The sequence below is a fragment of the Jaculus jaculus genome, chromosome 1, assembly GCF_020740685.1.
Source record: "Jaculus jaculus isolate mJacJac1 chromosome 1, mJacJac1.mat.Y.cur, whole genome shotgun sequence".
Classification (NCBI taxonomy): domain Eukaryota; kingdom Metazoa; phylum Chordata; class Mammalia; order Rodentia; family Dipodidae; genus Jaculus; species Jaculus jaculus.
Window position 1 is genome coordinate 294228000 of NC_059102.1, and position 19071 is coordinate 294247070.

The following is a 19071-nucleotide window of genomic DNA, read 5'->3' on the forward strand; positions in this document are numbered from 1 at the left end:
GCTTGAGATATCTGAAACTGCCTACCATTTCAAATTTTCACTAGAAGCCTTCTGCTGTAAGTTTGCTGAACACTCAAATATTAGTTTCTTTCTAAAAAGGCATTTTCAGGGCTGGAGAGATGGCTTAGTGGTTAAGGCACTTGCCTGCAAAGCCCAAGGACCAAGGTTCCATTCCCTAAGACCCATGTAAGCCAGATGCATAAGGAGGAACATACATCTGGCGTTCATTTGCTGTGGTTGGAGAGCCTGGCATGTGTGCCTGTTCTCACTCTCAAATAAAAAAAATTTTTTACAAAGGCATTTTCATCTGGGCATGGTGACACACAGCTACAATCCCAGTATTGGGAGGCTGAGATAGGAGAGTTATGAATTCAAAGCCAGCCTGGCTTATATAGCAAGACCTTGTTGAAAGACAAGAAAAAAATTATTTTCTGTGTTAAAAATGTTACTCACGCTGGGCATGGTGGCACATGCCTTTAATTCCAGCACTTGGGAGGCAGAGGTGTGAGTTCTAGGCCACCCTGAGAATAGAGTGAATTCCAGGTCAGCCTGGGCTAGAGTGAGATCCTACCTTGAAAAACCAAAAAGTTATACTTAAATCTGGGCTGGACAGATGGCTTAGCAGTTAAGCGCTTGCCTGTGAAGCCTAAGGACCCCGGTTCGAAGCTTGATTCCCCAGGACCCACGTTAGCCAGACGCGCACATCTGGAGTTCCTTTGCAGTGGCTGGAGGCCCTGGCGCATCCATTCTCTCTGTCTGTCTCTTTATCTTAGCTCTCAAATGAATAAACAAAAAATTTTAAAAATGTCATACATAAATTGTATGAGAGGGCCAGGCGTGGTGGTACACACCTTTAATCCCAGCACCAAAAAAAAAAGATGATAAACAAATTGTGTGAGATTTACGGTTTATGTTTCCTGATTCAGTATTAAGGAATACAGGACACATTTTCACACGACACTACTTGGATGCATTCATAAAAATGCTTTTGCAAGAAGACAACATCTGTTAAAGTTAAATGATTTAATACTTACTAAAGAGGGCTAGCAACTGTGTCCAGCATAGCTGCTCATCTTGGCTGTAACTATGCTGCTCCGTTTCATTGCTAAAGTCACGAAGGTGATGGAGTTGAAACAGGTTAATGACAGTGACATGAACTAACTGCTGAGAATTGAAAGCTTTTTGGAAGAGCAGCCTCTGCAAAAGGAGACAAAAATACAGAATATATTATGAAGAGCAAGAGCCATCTTAGATAAGAGAAATAAATTGGTGGTCTATATTTAGAGTCACATGGATAATAGAATTATAGATGAGTGAACTGTCTCTTTTTTAAGGTAGGGTCTCGCTCTAGCCCAGGTTGACCTAGAATTCACTATGTAGTTTCTCAGGGTGGCCTCGAACTCAGGGCAATCCTCCCGCCTCTGCCTCCCGAGGGCTGGGATCAAAGGTGTGTGCCACCACAACCAGCTTTGAACTGTATTTTAACTGGGTCTGACTGTTCCCAAGACACTCAACTCTGAATTAATGAAGTTAAGACACTTCTGACTTATTTGAGCTGTTTCTTGGACAAACATTTTGCCCCAAGAAACTGTGTATGTGTGTATGTATGTGTATATATATGTATATATTTTGTTTTGGTTTTTTTTGGTTTGGTTTTTCAAGGTAGGGCTTCACTCAAGCCCAGGCTGACCTGCTACCTGGGACTCCCAAGTGCTAGGATTAAAGGTGTGTGCCATGTCTGGCTAAGAGATTGTACTTAAAAAAAAAAATTTATGTGTGTGTGAGCGCACACACACACATACACACAGTCAGGTTCTCTTGCCACTTCACATAACATCCACCTAGCATCATGTGGGTGTTGGGAAAATAAACCCAGGCCCATAAGCAGGTGCTTTAACTGTACAGTCATTTCCCCAAACACTCTTTACCCATGCATTTCTTTAATATAAAATGACAACTTGTACTTTTTGTGTTTTTTGGGGGGGCATAGTGTATACAAATGTATACATTTCAATCTGTTACAAGTTGTTTTTGTTATTATTGTTCTTTTTTGAGGTAGGGTCTTGCTGAAGCCCAAGCTGACCTGGAATTCACTACGTAGTCTCAGGGTGGCCTCAAACTCATGGCAATCCTCCTACCTCTGCCTCTCAAGTGCTGGAATTAAAGGCGTGCATCATCATGCCTGGCTTAGAAGTTGTTTTATACGTGATGCATACACATGAAAATGTTTAATTAGGACAAATGGTTAGAAGCAGATAAATGTACTGAAAAAATTTCAAGCAAAAAGACTCAAGTATTTCTTTGAATTTTTGATACAAAAAGCATGACTTCAAAGATTTGTCCTAAATTTTTCACTATCAAAGGTTTGGCACATTTAAAGAAACATTTATAAGCAAGGCAAAGCAAGACATACTCAGAAACATTACATGAATGACTTACTGAAACAGTAATTAGGTTCTTTCTACAATTATCACACTGACATTTTCCTTAGAAAAGTACATGTATGATTTTTATCAAATTTTATTGACTTGATTAATGTGTTCATAGATACCTGTAGGCAGCGAAGATGTCACCTGGGTGCACCTAGCTGGTGGCCCGACTTAGTTAGCTTTCTGCTTTACTATCTCTGTAATAGTTTTCGATTGCCTCGCATACAAGACTTTTCAAATGGAAGTCCCTAACAAAGAAGACAGCTACTTGAATAGATATATTTGCTGTAGTCAGCCTCCCTCTCTTCCCAGGAAAAATTCTGAAGACAGCAGGTTTAACCATCATTAGCCTTGAGGTAAGAAATAATAATTTATCAGACATAGTGGCTTAGTACTATAATCCCAGCACTTGGGAGACTGAAATGGGATGATTCTTAGTTTGCAGTAAGTTTGAGGCCAGTGTGATCTACATAGTGACTTCAAGGCCAGAGTGAGCTACCAGGAGATGTTATCTCAAAAAGCTAAAGCTCAAAACAACTCTTACTGACTGACTGGCAGTAGTAGAAGATTGGACCACGGCAGAAATTCACAATTGCCTCTAACTATAGTCTGAGGCTTTTGTTTTCTGCTTGAACTTAGGAGCGGGCCTGAAATACAAAGAGTAAGATCATGATGCTAAACAAGGTCTTTCACATTACTGGAGGAAAACTCCATTTTGCTTCACTCTTTCAATCATGAGTGAAGCCTCCATACAAGCTGCCATGCCACTGTATACATCTAAAGGCATTAAGTAGTTCTCTTTCCTTTCCTCACAACTTCCTAAAAATCTATAGAATTTTGCCATAAAAATTTTCCCTCAAGCTATACATACAGCATTCTAAATAAGCTAATCATTTACAAAGGTTAGACTGCTAGTTCAACAAAACTTATTTAGATTTGAGATGGCTCAGCAGTTAAGATGCTTGTCTGCATAGCCTAACAACCTGGATTCAATTTCCCAGTACCCATATAAAGCCAGATGCACAAAGTGGTACATGCACCTGGAGTTCATTTGCAGTGGCTGGAAGCCCTCTGGTGCACCCATTCTCTCTGTGCTTGCAAATGAATAAATTAATTAATTAAATTAATGTCTTTAAAAGCCCTATCTGAGGTTAAACAGCTTCACATACTATATTATTTTGCAGCAGCTAGAGGCCCTGGTGCGCATGCATGTGCGTACTTGCTCTCTCCCTCTCTTCTTGCAAATGTTTTTTTTTTTTTTAAGTCAGCAGTTAACTTTGACTCTCATATTTTACGTATTATACATTTAAATTGTTCATTTCTTTCTTTCTTTTCTTTTTTTTTTTTTCTGAGGTTGGGTCTCACTCTAGCTCAGGCCGACCTGGAATTCACTATGTTGTCTCAGAATGGCCTTGAACTCATGGCGATCCTCCTTACCTCTGCCTCCCAAGTGCTGGAATTAAAGGCATGTGCTACCACGCCCGGCAAATTGTTCATTTCTAAACGACCATTTTCATATAAACAGAACAAAGGTTACTTAATCTTATCTACAAATATTAGTAAAATGCATTTCTGATGCATGAAATTCTCACTGCTTTCCTTCAAACTATAACAAATCCTGATGGATACAAGTATAATAATAATAATAATGAACATACGTACAAGATGGCAACATGAACCAAGTATGTGACAGAATCCTATCAATACAAAACCCACTTAAAGCAGTACTTAAAAAATTAAGATGGAATTATGTGTTTCTTCTTTTGACATTCGTTTAACCAAAGTATTCCTATTTTTAGGCAATATAAAAATATCCTATTTTAAAATTTAACCTTAAACTGTTCTTCCAATTTCTCTCGAAGAGGGCTCAACTTGTCCAGGCTCTTACTCAAGTATACGTGGCCGTGGAATTTAATAAAGGCCTTGATGAAGTCGGAAACACCCCATTTGGTTTTCACCTCATCCCGGCTGAAATGAAAGAAAAACTTCCATGAATCTTAATCAATAAAGTAGGCAAAACCCCTTCAAAAGAAGATGTGGTTTATAATAAAAAACAATGATCTGAGCATCAGATACATAAGGAGAGGGTTTTACATGTAACTTTTCAACTACAACTGTAACGAGTCAGTATTCCAGGTGGAACAAAGAAAACATCTGATAAAATTCAGTAACCACACACAAGATGATTATACTCTAGCTACAGCTTAGAAACAGACAAACGATGAAGTCATTGGCCATTAGTTCCTGCATGCCAAACTGGGAAGTAATTAGGTTCTAATTCATACAAAGTCCTCTAGGAAAAAAGTCAACCCTACCTTTCCAGTGCTTTAGAAAGTGCTTTTTGTAGATTAGTGGAGGCAGCTGGGAAAGGGAATTTCACAGCAATGCTTCTGCAGTAGTAAAAAATGGTGGTCAGGTGGTCTCCTTTGGAAGAAGCTAAGATAGCCAACTGATTGTAAGGCTGACCTAAAGGAGAAAAGTTACCCAAGAAATAATCAAAATACAAATGCTTAGTTCAATCCTTAAATTAATAGTGGGTCAGTCACATTCCTATTTTAATCTAACATAAAATGGCCATAATGTGAAAGAGCCCACTTCTGTGATGAGCACACTATCATGTGCAGGTTAAGAAGTCAGAATCAGGGCTGGAGAGATGGTTTAGCGTGAAAGCACTTGGCTGCAAAGCCTAAAGACCCAGGTTCAATTCCCCAGGACCCACGTATGCCAGATGCACAAGGTGGTGTATGCATCTGGAGTTCATTGCAGTGGGTGAAAGTCCTGGCTTGCTCATTTTCATTTTCTCTCTCTCTCAAATAAATAAATAAATAAAAATAATTTCAGGTCAGCCTGGGCTAGAGCAAAACCCTATCTCTAAATACAACAAACAAACAAACAATAAAATGTCAGAATTAAACAGGGCATGGTAGCACAACCTGTAATCCCAATATCTGGAAGGCTAAGACAAGAAGGATCAAGAGTTCTAGGTCACACTGGCCTTTAAGGCTAGATGCTGTCCAGAAACAAGAAGGTGTATATTTAGGACGGAGAATACAAAAAGGCTTCAGAAAAGGCTAGCTAGTAAATCTATTTGGTTTTGCAGGTTATAGGCCTCATGACAACCATTTAGCCCTGCTATTGAGCTGTGATAACAGCTACAGACATAATGTAAAATGGACAGTGCAGCTAGCCAGCCAACTCTGCTTTAATTTTTTTCCCCTAGAATCTAAAGATGGTTTGGCATGAGTAGTTATATCCCCAAATATCTGCTGCTAACTTACTTAATTCAAGAATGCCTATTCTGGGGCCATGAAAATGTTATGTTTTAGGTGACTGATACTATTTCTACAGGGAAAATGGTAACATGAGAAGTAATTGTTCTACAGGTACTTAGGGAAGCCAAGTTCTAGAAGTACTATTAGATTGCATTATTCCATTATATTACTTTATTAAGAATAAAAGCGGGCCAGATTAGTGATTAAGGTGCTTGTCTGCGAAGCCTAAGTACCTAGGTTTGATTCCCCAGTATCCACATAAGCCAGATGTACAATGTAGCACATGGATCTGGAGTTCGTTTGCAGTTGCTAGAGGCCCTGGTGTGCCCATTCTCTCTATCTGCCTGCCTGTTCCCCAGCCTCAAATGGCAAGAAAAGAGAAAAGATTCTTCTTGGTTACATGCAAAGTACAGTTAAAAGGGAAATATGACTCAACACCAAATTCAGTATCTAGTGCTTTTATAAACTTGAAAGAGGCTCTAATTACGTGCTGTATCACTAAGAACAAAGTGACACAGTCAATCTGAAGGCGGTAGGCCCACTCACCATTGGAGGGGACAAGCTGAGCTGCATGCCTATAGTAGGACTCTGCCTGGCTGGTCTGGTTTCTGTATCGAGCTGAAAGTGACAAAAAGAAAACGTGGTTTAAAAACCTCCTATACACAAACACGCACACATAAAAACCACCAGTAGGGCATTTCCAAAACAGCTAGAGTTTTAAAGTCTAAAGACAATAAAGATATTAAAATTAATGTAAAGATTATTAAAGATAGAAAATACTTAAAACAAATTAACTATAGGATTATGTGTGAAGTGTCCATCCAGCCTTCCCTATTTGGGACATTCAGCATGTAACCAATGTTCAAGCTTACCTAGCCCCCATTCTGGTCCTCCAGTGTCATGCATCACCAGCTCCCACTATGGACTATGCTGGTGACCTGGAGCCGGCCCACAAGAAGGGGTGAGTTATATGGCACTTAAAAACAAAACAAAACAACAAAACACTATACAATATGATCTGAAAATTATGTATTTCTTCAATATCTTATAAAGTGATTTTGAAAAATGCCTCCTATTCATTGTAGTATCAAGTATGTGTGTGCAAAGAATCCATTTAACATAAAACAACCTAAACACACCCCACCAGAACTCCCTGTGGCACCCACTACTGCTGTGATATGACCCTTCATAGAGTCACTGATATATGAGAGCTACACTCTTCTAATTTAAAATAATGTTCCTCATTCCTTATTAGAGGACAAGCAAAACATAATCCTATAGTTAATTTGTTTTATAACCTTTTAAGGTCACCTTAAAGGAATGAACAGAAATAAGTTATATTCCCAGATAAAATACATAATAGAAATGCAAATTTAACTTTTAAAAGGAAGCAAGATTTAAAATGAGCTTTTAGTGTACTAGTAGGAAGGGGAAAAGGCAATCTAGCTCTAACAGAATTTACAAACCCTATCTATTCCAAAAGAATACAGACTTGGAAACTTAAAAGATACCATGGTATCACAATGATAAATATAGTTTTGATTACATTTTTGATGTTATTTGCCTAAACCTGAATAAAGTCTGAATAACATTTAAATATTCACATGAAAATTATTTCCACCAAACCTCTGCCAATCTCAAACCAAAGTTGTAAGTTCCTAAAAGTAAATTTTATAGTTTCCTCATATAACAATGTAAATTGCATGTGCATACTAAGATTAAATGAGGAGCTTCTTCCCTATGACTATTCCAAAGAAAAGATGAATGGACTATCAACTCCTCCATAGCAAAGGCTCACCAATGTCTCCAAGGTGGACGAGGCAGTGCTGGCAGATATAGGAACAGGAGCTAGACTGTGGCTTCACTATGGCGCTGGTATGCGTCTGTTTATTGCTAATAATTCCCAGTTGGGAAGACTTCACACGGCACGGCAAATCTACATTAAACACTGTACACAGTTCTTGTAATAACTAAAAGAAAGACGAAATATTTAGTAACGTCAGAAATGTTCTACCAGTAAAGTTTCTACATTATTAGATATATATCAAAGTATCATAGCTGGGTGTGGTGGCATATGCCTTTAATCCTGGTACTTGAGAGGCAAAGGTAAGAGGATCACTGTGAGTTCAAGGCCACCATGAGACTACACAGTGAATTCCAGGTCAGCCTGGGCTACAACGAGACCCTTCCTTGAAAAACAAAACAACAAAATAAAGGTATCACATACTGTTCAGCCTTGAATAATAACTGTAAGAAAATTAAATGGTAAACCTTATAGGATAATTAGTACATGCATTATAAATCATATAGTTTGAATTTTCAAATATCAAACAATTTTAGGATTTTAGCGTAACAAGAGCAGTTTTTAAAAAATATTTTATTTTTATTAATTTATTTATTTGATAGAAAGACACGGAGGGAGGGAGAGAGAGAATGGCCTCTAGCCATTGCAAATGAACTCCAGATGCATGTGCCACCTTATGCATCTGATTTACATGGGTCCTGGGGAATCGAACTGAGGTCCTTTGGCAAGTGACTTAACTGGTAAGCCATCTCTCTAGCCCGAGTTTTATGTGTTTTTGAGAGTGAAGTAAATAGGTAATTTCATGCTTTCTTTGCTTTCTGAATTTGTCTAAAAATGCTATTCATGAAAATAGACTTTTAAAAAACTGCTATTGTGGTTTGGAGAGATGGCTTCGTTGGCCCTAAATTCTTTCCCAGCAACATGTCTCCCTCTTCTCAACTAGACTTCCCCAAAGGAGTCCATATTTCCTTGTTTACTTTCTTAGCTCCTACCTATTCCTTAATCCACTTCCACCTGACTTCCATATAAATTCCTTCTTTCCTATCAACTATCCACCACTGGTCTATTCAAAGTGTCAACCAACAATCACTTTCCATATAGTAGCTAAATATAATGCCTTTTTTTAACCATCATCATATTGGATCTCTAGGTTGCATTTACAATAGCCCATCTAATGGCTATGCACTGACCTTCTCCAATCATCCTGTTTGGTTTCCTTCATTCAAAGGCTTCTTTCCTCCCACCTTGCCAAGATTTGGATCTTGTTCTCCCTCATGTTCTTCACAGTCTGTTCTCATGTATTCTAATCTCTACTTACAAATACATTTACCCAAATATCTGCCTGTCAGACACATGGGAACAAGAGATACAAAACTGTGTCCTTAAATAGCTCTTAGTCAAATAGGCAAGTTAGGAAGACAGGCAAGGAAATTAGGGAGGGAGAAAGCATGATATGTAACAAAATATACAGCATTTATCATGGGCTTCATTCTCTAGATCTGACATGCGTTTTATACTGTTGGGACAAATGAGTAGCAACGCAGTGCATGTTGGTATAAAGTTCTAGTTTTATAGATGAGGATGTAAAAACAGAAATGTCATATGATGTTGACAAACTATGGTTACAGAAGCAGAAACATCACAATTCTATCACCAATCTTCCAAACATGCACAGAATTTACACTATGAAACAAAGCACACTGAAGAACCCAACTCAAGAGTGGTGTCTGCCTTTAATCCCACCAGTTAGGAGGTAGAGGTAGGAGGCTCACTGTGAGTTCAAGACCACCCTGAGACTTCACAGTAAATTCCAGGTCACCCTGGGTTAGAGTGAAATCCTACCTTAAAACAGTGACAACAACAACAACAAAATCCCCAAAGTTTCCATCTTTTCCCTAAGACAAAGACTATTTCTAAAACTGAATATATAAACCCTGTGTGTCTTTTCTAACTAAGCATAGGAATTATCTACTTCATCTTTCCTTGTATCTGTACATTTGTAATTGCCCAAACTTTTGCCAATATAAAATTAGATGAACAAGTTAATACCTCAAGTAGAGTCAGGAAACAAAAAGGTATTCAGCACAGGAACAAAAAGAGAAACAACAGTAACAAAAACATGCAACTGTGGAGTGACAAGAAAACATGAGAGGACAAAGCAATGAGTTCAGTAGGTACTGGAAGAACAGACTAGAAAACTAGACAAGTCTAAACATCTAGCAAGAGAAAAGGACTACAGCAAAGAGTACATCAAATCTAGTTGAAATGTTACCTAGGAAGGTTTTGTAATGAATGTCTACTTGCAATCTGGAATTGTAAGTAGAGATAAAGAAGCTACTGACTGACACAAGGGTTCTGAGAACAAGAGCTGTTTAGTTCAAAGGCAGTAACAAGCCAAACAGCCAAAAAGGAAAAATTATTTCCTAAGTTGAATAAAAGTATATTTGTCAATTATTCTGTTAAAACTATAACCTATTGGTGACTCTAATGTACTTTACAGGACTGATATTTCCTAAATCTAGTTGGGTAGCTAAGAAGTTAATTACTTCCTTATACTGTAGTTCCTGACTAGTAGGTATTCATAAAGCTAGAGGCTGAATAATTCATGCCTCTTGAAGGTCTCAAAAATCCCAGAACAAAATCAAACATGGAATCTACTCTCTACAGATCAGGCAGCCAAGAACACCTGGTCAATAAATTGTTCAACTATTACAATTAATTACAATTATAGCATTACTGTACAGTTCCTGGAATCTTATTCATTAGTTATATTTGAATTATCCCATTTCTCCTAGAAATTCACTCTATGCCAAGAACAAAGGGCTATGAAAGTACATAATATCCCATGTTATACTAACATAGAAACTTAACAGTAATGTATTCTTTTTTGCTCCCCGCTTTTTTTTCTTGTGTTTCTTATTGTGTTCCTTGATGCATTAAAAAAACAAAAAACTAAGGACTGGAGAAATGGCTTATTGGCTAAGGTACTAGCCTACAAAATATAAGGACCCAGGTTCAATTTCCTAGGACCCATACAAGCCAGATGCACAAGGTGGCACATGCATCTGGAGTTCCTTCACAGTGGCTGGAGGCCTTGGTGCACCCATTCATTCTCTCTTTCTCTGTCACTCCCAAATAAATAAATAAATAATGTAAAGAAATCCATAAGAAGCATCTAACTAATGTGGACAAATTTGCTTTCCCCAGTACAACCATTCAACTATCTGTTCTTGTTGCTATCAGCTTTGACTCTCCATTACTGACTCCACAAATCTAATCCACCAGAGGAAATCTTACAGACTTTACTTCGAAACTGTTTCTTTCTATCACTTCATTAGCACTCTAGCTAGCTTTTATTTGTGAGCAAATAGTGAGAGAAAGAGAAAGGAGAGAGGGAGGGAATAAATGAGTGTACCAGGGCCTTTTGCAATAGCAAACTTCAGACACATATTCCACTTTGTGCATCTGGCTTTATGTTGGTCCTGGGGAGTTGAATCTTGGTCAGTGCCATTAACCACTAAGCCATTTTGCCAGCTCCTAGCTTCCATTCTTGACTCTAAAATCTGTTTGGGGATACAGGGAAGTGGTTTCTGGGATCAAGACAGGATATTGGTATGTAGCTCTGGTTGGAACTCAACATGTAGACCAAGTTCATCTATAACTTGCAGTGATCCCTCTACCTCCCTCTTCCAAGTGCTGGGATTCAGGTATGGGCCATCACATCTGGTTGCAGAGTAACATTTTAAAACTTCAAAGTGAGAGGTCAGAGAGATGGTTCATTGAATACAGCTTATCACTCAAACCTGAATATTCAAATTTGGATCCCCACACCCCATGTGAAAGCTGAAGGCATGGTGAACACCTGTAACCCCAGCACCGTGAAGACAAGATGACAGGTAGAGACGGGACAATTTCCTAGAAGTTTGCAGACCAGCCTGGCGAACACAAGAGTGAACAACAACAAGAAGAAAAGACCCTGAACCTCAGGAGGTGGAAGGAGAGAATCCACATCTCTATGTCCTCTGATCTTCCACGTGTGCCTTGGAATGCACACATCAACTCACAAGTGCACGTGCACACACGCACAAATGCAAATCTGAGTATGTTATTCCTTAGCTTATTTGTCAAAGGCATGCAACTATGTAATTAAAATTCAAAACTCATTCAGCCTGTGAGGCTGCATAATGATTTGGAATTGGTCTATTTCCTCAATGGGGTAACTTAATCTGCACTGCATACAAACAACAAAATTGTGTGAATTATTATTATTAGTGGCACTAGGCATTGTTTACTGTCTCAATGATCAAGACAACAAAATGTTATGTCATCTTGATACCTGACAAGCCTAAATTAGCACAGTGTAAAACTAAGTAAGTTTGCCAGTGTTTATTTTGGAAGGTCGTAACTATTGTCTGTGAATGCAGATAGAGAAGACTATAACAGGCAAACAAAAACCAAATTGTATCAGAACTTTTTTCACAAAGGAAAAGTGAAACCTACTCCATGTCTTAGGCATATTAAAAAGATCTCAATTTCATAGAAATTCTAATAAATATTACAAAAATGCACCTGGCACACCATAACTATACTTTCATAAGGACTACACTCATAAACTGACATCTGCTCTAATATGTGTAAACTACTTCCATCATTTCACTAATAAAGCAAACTATCCACCTAAGACTAAAGCTCACCCCCACCTCCTTCCACAGTACTGGAATGTGAATTCACATTCAACTACACTTCAAACCCATTTATACTTTCTATTAAACACTTTTTTTTAAAGTATTTATATTTATAACACACACACACATGGGCGGGGGGAGACAGAATGGGTGTGCCAGGGCCTCTAACCCCTGCAAACAAACTCCAGACGCATGTACCACCTTGTACATCTGGCTTACTTGGGGCCTTGAAAAATCAAACCTGGGTCCTTAGGCTTCACAGGCATGTGCCTTAACTACTAAGCCATCTCTCCAGCCCTCACTTGTATTTTTAAAAATATTTTATTTATTTTAATTGGTAAGAGAGGCAGATAAGAGAATGGGTGCACCAGGGCTTCTATCCACTGCAAACGAACTCCAGATACATCTTTGTGTGTCTGGCTTACATGGGAACTGGGGAAATCGAACCTAGGTCCTGAGGGTTCTCAGGCAAATGCTTTAACTGCTAAGCCATGTCTCCAGCACCCATTTGTATGTTTTAAAGATCTCATGGCAAATAATTTTAGACATCTATATTCAGTTGAGATTATAGGTGATAAACCTTCAGATGTCCCATATATTGGTTATATACATGTACAAAGAATGTGTGCAAAGAGCAGAATGCTATCAATACTATGAGAATTTATATACAATGTAAAACTCACCTGAGTATAGAAGCCACTAGCTGCCTCTAGGAACAGAGAAAGATTTGCCTGAACTTCACTCCGATTCGGGTTTGCTCGATTCTTTGCTTGGCCTTGTAGTGTTGTGATCTGATTCTTAAAGGCATGATTCCAGCTGAAAACAAAATGTAATTCTATTTGGTATAGCAGTGACTCACTGGGCAGACACTGGTCCCCCTGAGAACAAGAAAAAACTATTTGTTATAACACACTAAACAGTAAACCAGCACTAAGGTATTCATTTAAGCAACTTTATGCTCCTCTTTGAACAAGGCTACACATATAGTAGAATCCAACTAACCTTAGTAGACACTTTCCAAAATGCCCCAAAATAACCAGACTGTGGCTCCAGCTGTTAACCTTTTAGAACTACTATGGTTAGAACCTATTTAGGAATTTTGCACAACATCAGGACTATAGTAGCAAGATCAAAATAAAAAGAAGTGATTACCAAATTCCTATAAACCATGCCAAAAATAGCCAACTATTCCTTATTCAAGTGGCATGTATTGAGACGGGTGGGTATATTAAGCTGTATCTCGTTTTCCCAAAGCATTCATTTCTATTCCTATTAAACATTTTTTATTTACCTTCATCAAGGATTAACATTTTGGGGCTGGAGAAATAGCTAAGTGGTTAAGGCATTTGCCTGCAAAGTCAAAGACCCCAGTTCAACTCCCCAGGACCCACATAAGCCAGATGCACAAGGTGGTACATGCATCTGGAGTTAATGCACAGCAGCTGAAGGTCCTGGAGTGCCCACTCTCTATTTGCCTCTTTCTCTCTCTCTCTCTTAAATAAATAAGTAAACAGATAAATGGATTAGCCTTTTCTTTATAGCATGTAATATAAGCCAAATTTATTTCATTATGCCAAAATATGGCAAACCAAAATTTTGTTATAAAATGCCCTGTGGTGGTTTGATTCAGGTGTTCTGAACATTAGGTTCCCAGCTGGTAAGAGATTTGGGAATTAATGCCTCCTGGAGGCACAGTATTGTTGGGAGCAGGCTTATAGGTGTTATAACAGCTTCCCCTTGCTAGTGTTTGGCACACTCTCCTGTTGGCAAGGGAGTGATGTTCACCCTCTGCTCATGCCATTGTTTCCCTGCCATCATGGAGCTTCCCCCTCAATCCGGTAAGCCAAAATAAACTTCTTTTTTCCCTACAAGCTGCTCTTGGTTGGTTGATTTCTACCAGCAATGTGAACCTGGTACCAAGGACTGGGATTACTGCTAGACACCTCCCTTGTGTGGCTTTGGCCTTCTGGAGTTGATTTTCAAGAGGAATGTGGAAGGATTTGAAACCTTAGCCTAAGAGACACCTTGCAGTGCTAAGGACAGCTTGACAGACTACTTTGTTCAGAGTTGAAAGACCTGAATACAGTAAGAACTTTGGACTGTGAGGTTTGGCTTATGAAGGTAAGAAAGAACTCTGCCTGGACTGGGCTAGAAGCAGTTTGAGAGGCTTGCTGTTACGGCCTGAGAAGTTGTGCAGGGTTGCATTGCGTAGAAATGGACTGGGGTGAACAGAGGGATATGGCACAGAAAAAATGAAATCTTTGGGCCTAAACTGCTGCCCGTTCACCTGTAAATTGTTTGAGAGATTACAACCATTGAGATTGGGCCAACTGACCTTCACTGGGGCAACAGGAAAAATGTAGACTTGTTTGAAGGGGCCTGAAGGCCCAAGAAGTGTCCTGTTCTTTATTTCCCTCTGGAATAACAAATTGGCACCCTAACTGGTATTGTGGAGTATAAGAAATGCTGGAAAGAGAGGGTCATTGAGTTTGCAACACACTCTTGTGTTTTGGAAAGGGCCATGGGCAGTGTGAAGCAGGTTTGCTGGATGCCTGCGTGGAGACCCCATGGAGCTGTGAGGATGAATCATGGATTGCAGTGGACAACCAGTGGAGAGAGCAGGACCACGAGATGGCTTCTAAAGAAAGCTGCCAGCTCCAGATGAACTTTTCCAGGACTATGAGTAGCCTAGCTGGAGGGGCAGAATTGGACTACCACAGATTTGTTGCTGATTAGAATTACTGGATTTGGAGACTTGTCACTGGCTAGAGTTGTTGGACTTGTATCTACAGAGTTTGATGTTTGCCCTGTTTAAATCATGTATTGAGTATTTCTTTACTATGCCCAATGCCATCTTTTGCAGTATGAATGTTTATTCTGTCCCATTATGGGGTTTTTGAGGTTATTTTTTGATATTATGGCTCAATTAAAAAATCTTAGACATGGGGATGTATGAATATCATTGGAATTGATAAGACTATGTTTATTTTTTAAAGTTGGATGAATGCATTGCATTTTATGTCATGTATAGTTATCAGTTTATGGGAGCCAAAGGCAGAATGTGGTTTGATTCAGGTGTTTCCCCATAAATTTAGGTATTCTGAATGCTAGGATCCCAGCTGATGGAGATTTGGGAATTAACGCCTCATGGAGGCAGTGTATTGTTGGGGGCAGGCTTATGGGTATTATAGCCAGTTTTCCCTTGCCAGTGTGTGGCACACTCTTCTGTTGCTATTGTCCACCTTATGTTGGCCAGCGGGTGATGTCCACCCTCTGCTCATGCCATCATTTTTCCTGCCATCATGGAGCTTCCCCATGGAGCCTGTAAGCCAAAATAAATCTTTTCCCACAAGCAGCTCTTGGTTGGGTGATTTCTACCAGCAATGCAAACCTGACTGTAACATGCCTTTTCAGTAATAAAGTTACATAACCAGCTTAAATTGTTTTGGTGAAATATGGTCACTCTTTAAGTTGTTAAGTTACAGGGCAGGTTAAAAAGAAAACAAACACAAATAAGGGTTTTATAGTCTACTAGGAATGTACATGTAACTATCAATATCAAAATTTGAGTCCCAACATTTTTTAATGATTTATGAGGTCAGTCAGTCTCTCTTCTCAGTATTTCCAGTAACATCTTACCTCAGACCCAAATATTGTAGACATGAATTTTTACTGATTGTTATTTAGCTCTGCAACTAAACTTTCTAAAAAACACAATGCATAAGAAAGGCAGGAAGATAGAAGATACCAATGTTCATTACAACTTAAAGAGTATTAGGCATTACTAGAAAGCATATTCTTAATTAATTTTTAAATTTTCATTAGGCTAATGTCTTTCTTCGAATTTATAAGGCAAAGTATTTCACAAGAGGCCTTTGTTTGTTTACTTGGGGACCTGGTTATCTGTCATTTCACCCTTCACACAAAGAACAAGCAGAAGAGCCTAAATATACACACATATTTTTTTTTTTAGTTTTATTAAGGAGGGGATAGAAATTTTTTGATTAAAAAGGACTTTCACTACATTGCTAATACATTTTCCCACTGAAGAAAGTATTGTGTTGATCAACATTTGAGCCTTCTGGCTAAGACCAAGTACAGAATCTCAATGGTCAAAGAAATTTTTCTAAGCATTTACACACACACACACACACACACACACACACACACACACCTTGGTTTAAATATAGGACTGAATGCAGACAATCAAACACTCTTAGCACTTGAAATACACACTTTTAAAATATATATACTCTACAAGAATTGCCCTTAATAAGATTCCACTGTAAACATTTCTCCTCTTACCTGTAAAATTACTAACTGTTGAATATTTTGTTCAAATACAAATATTGAAATTTCTTAGAAAAAGCTTACTCTGAGGGATATTTAAAAAATATGGGGAAGGGAGGAATTATTATGGTTTATTTTCTGTAAGTATAGAAGTTGTCAATAAAAAAAAAAAAAAAAGAATGGATCCTCCCACCCAACCCGCCCCCCCAAACCAACCAACCAACCAACCAGTTTTAAAGCCTTGGTGAGAATCCTGATTTTACAGGAACAACCCAAATGACAATACTTACAGATCCTGTTCTACTTTCTTGTCTAAAGCGTATTCCAAATCAGTAACTAGCATTTTCTGATACAAGTCCTGCAGAGCCTGCCTGGATGTCCAGACTTCAGCTGGACCCAGCTTAGAATCTGAGTAAGGAAATAAAAACACAGTAATATACAGATAAGTCACTTACTTTGACTATACCACACCAGTGATTCCTTCCCTCTCCATTCCCCAAAGCAAATGCTCTAAGAATATTCCATTCATGGCTGCAAAAGTTTTCTGGTACTTATTTTAAATGACTTTCACTTTTCTGCCATCTAGTTAGTTTATTTGTCTTTTAGCTTTGAAATAATACTGCAAAATGAAAATGACTACTTAAAAATCCCAGCACTCAGGAGGCAGAGGTAGGAGGATTACTAGGAGTTCGAGGCCACCCTGAGACTACATAGTGAATTCCAGGTCAGTCTGAGCTAGAGTGAAACCTACCTCCAAGCAACAAACAACAAAACAAGTTCATCCTTTGCTTTTGGTTTCTGCCTGCTATTACACTAAGTTATACACCTCATAGTCACTCCACTTGAAATAATGGTCTACACCAAGTTGGTCTGTTTACTCTCAAAACTCTATCTTTGCTCAAACATTCCCTTGTAGAATTTTCCTGTCAGTTCACTATCAACCAGTTATTTGGGTTATTCTTATTTTGTATGTCAACTCAATAAAACCACATGAGTGAGAAGTGTTTTAATAAGTGTAAAGGACACATGATTTAGTATGAAGGGGCTGGCAGGACTGGGTAAAGGGATAAAATTAGCAAGTCAGGCTCTACCTACACATATTGGAAAACCAGGACCATACCTTCTGCCAGAGCCCTGCAAGACATTATTAGTCCCTCTAATTACCAGCCCCTCAAACAGTTAAAATACTGACCATAAACTGCCTTCACAGAAAAATGCAATAATGGATTATCCAATCATGTATTTCCAAAAATCAGTTAAACTATGTAATCTCACTTAAGAACTTGCTGCAATACAATGGCATAATTTCCATTTTGCTGTAGGGAGAGGTTTACTATTACAACAGAATCTCCTGGGTATTTGAGTTAAAGCTCACAGGGGACCATTAACTGTGATCTAGCAGACTGTCATTCAAATGAATAAATTTATTATCTCAGCTAAAGTTTACCGTAAGTACAGCCCTAGCCTATGTTCTAAAGGTATAGGGCTAGAGAGATGGCTTAGTGGTTAAGTGCTTGCCTGTGAAGCCAGCCAAAGGACCCTATTTCAAGGCTTGATTCCCCAGGACCCATGTTGGCCAGATGCACAAGGGGGCACATGCATCTGGAGTTCATTTGCAGTGGTTGAAGGCCCTGGTATACCCATTCTCTCCCCCCCCCCAACTTTCTCTGTCACTCTCAAATAAATAAATAAAAATGAAAAAATATTAAAGGAAAAGTAAATGGAAGCTGGGCATGGTGGTGCATGCCTTTAATCCCAGCACTTGGGAGGCAGAGGTAGGAGAATTACTGTGAGTTCGAGGCCACCCTGAGACTACATAGTGAATTCCAGGTCAGCCTGGGCTAGAGTGAAACCCTGCCTCGAAAAACCAAAAATAAATAAAAATAAATGGTATAAATAGCTTGATGTTGCTCCATGCAGTATTTGTCATATAATACAGACAATATTTTCAAAGGCCAAGTCAAGGACATAATACTGACACTGAAATACACAAGGTGAATACTGAATACTAACACATTAACAGAAGGAGCCACAGTCATGTGCTGTAAGTCCTTTCCCCCCTTTGCCTTCTTCTATAATGATATGGTAAGTAGATTACAGAAACTGTTAGAATATTAGTCTAGCACTCTAGAAGATGAGGAAGAGAAATAGCACTGTCTTAACTCTATTCAACTATAAACCTTGGCTGGTATGCTGGTTACCACAGCAATCTAATTCTGCTTCATGGGTTTTAATGAACAACTTAGGTCTTCAAAAATCAGAATGAGATCTATTATCACCTATCTCTTTTGACACTTTAGAACAACCAAGATATGCTACTAGGTAGGCCATGGTGATCTATGCAGTTTTTATCATGTATTTCTTAGTTATCTGCCTGTGTCAGGGGCTAAGTTCTAAAATTCTTCCAAAAAGACCACAGCTATTATTCAATGCAGAGAAGATATGTAAGAAAAGTGAGCAAGGTATCTCGCTGAATTTCATGGATTTCCAATGCAGGTTTCCTGCAAATATTTTATTCTGAAGGTTTATCTACTACTCAAGTTTGGGACATTACACTTTCCAGTATAAGACATTAGCTGAACACATTTTTA

General features: G+C 38.6%; 1 protein-coding gene across 5 annotated transcripts in view; it reads right to left on the bottom strand.

Annotated features, from left to right (window-relative positions):
* Positions 1-19071, bottom strand: part of Smg7 (SMG7 nonsense mediated mRNA decay factor) — an 80495-nt gene that overhangs the window by 24681 nt on the left and 36743 nt on the right. For 4 of the 5 annotated variants that reach the window (XM_045149199.1, XM_004658722.2, XM_012948851.2 and 1 more), the window contains exons 3-9: positions 16771-16888; positions 12874-13006; positions 7500-7671; positions 6248-6319; positions 4745-4895; positions 4262-4397; positions 1035-1197 (exon numbers count right to left, since the gene is read on the bottom strand). In XM_045149199.1, coding sequence (XP_045005134.1) covers positions 1035-1197; positions 4262-4397; positions 4745-4895; positions 6248-6319; positions 7500-7671; positions 12874-13006; positions 16771-16888 — 945 coding nt within the window. Of the gene's footprint in view, positions 1-1034; positions 1198-4261; positions 4398-4744; positions 4896-6247; positions 6320-6573; positions 6678-7499; positions 7672-12873; positions 13007-16770; positions 16889-19071 lie in introns of those variants that run through there. The other variant, XM_045149203.1, reaches the window with a different exon arrangement.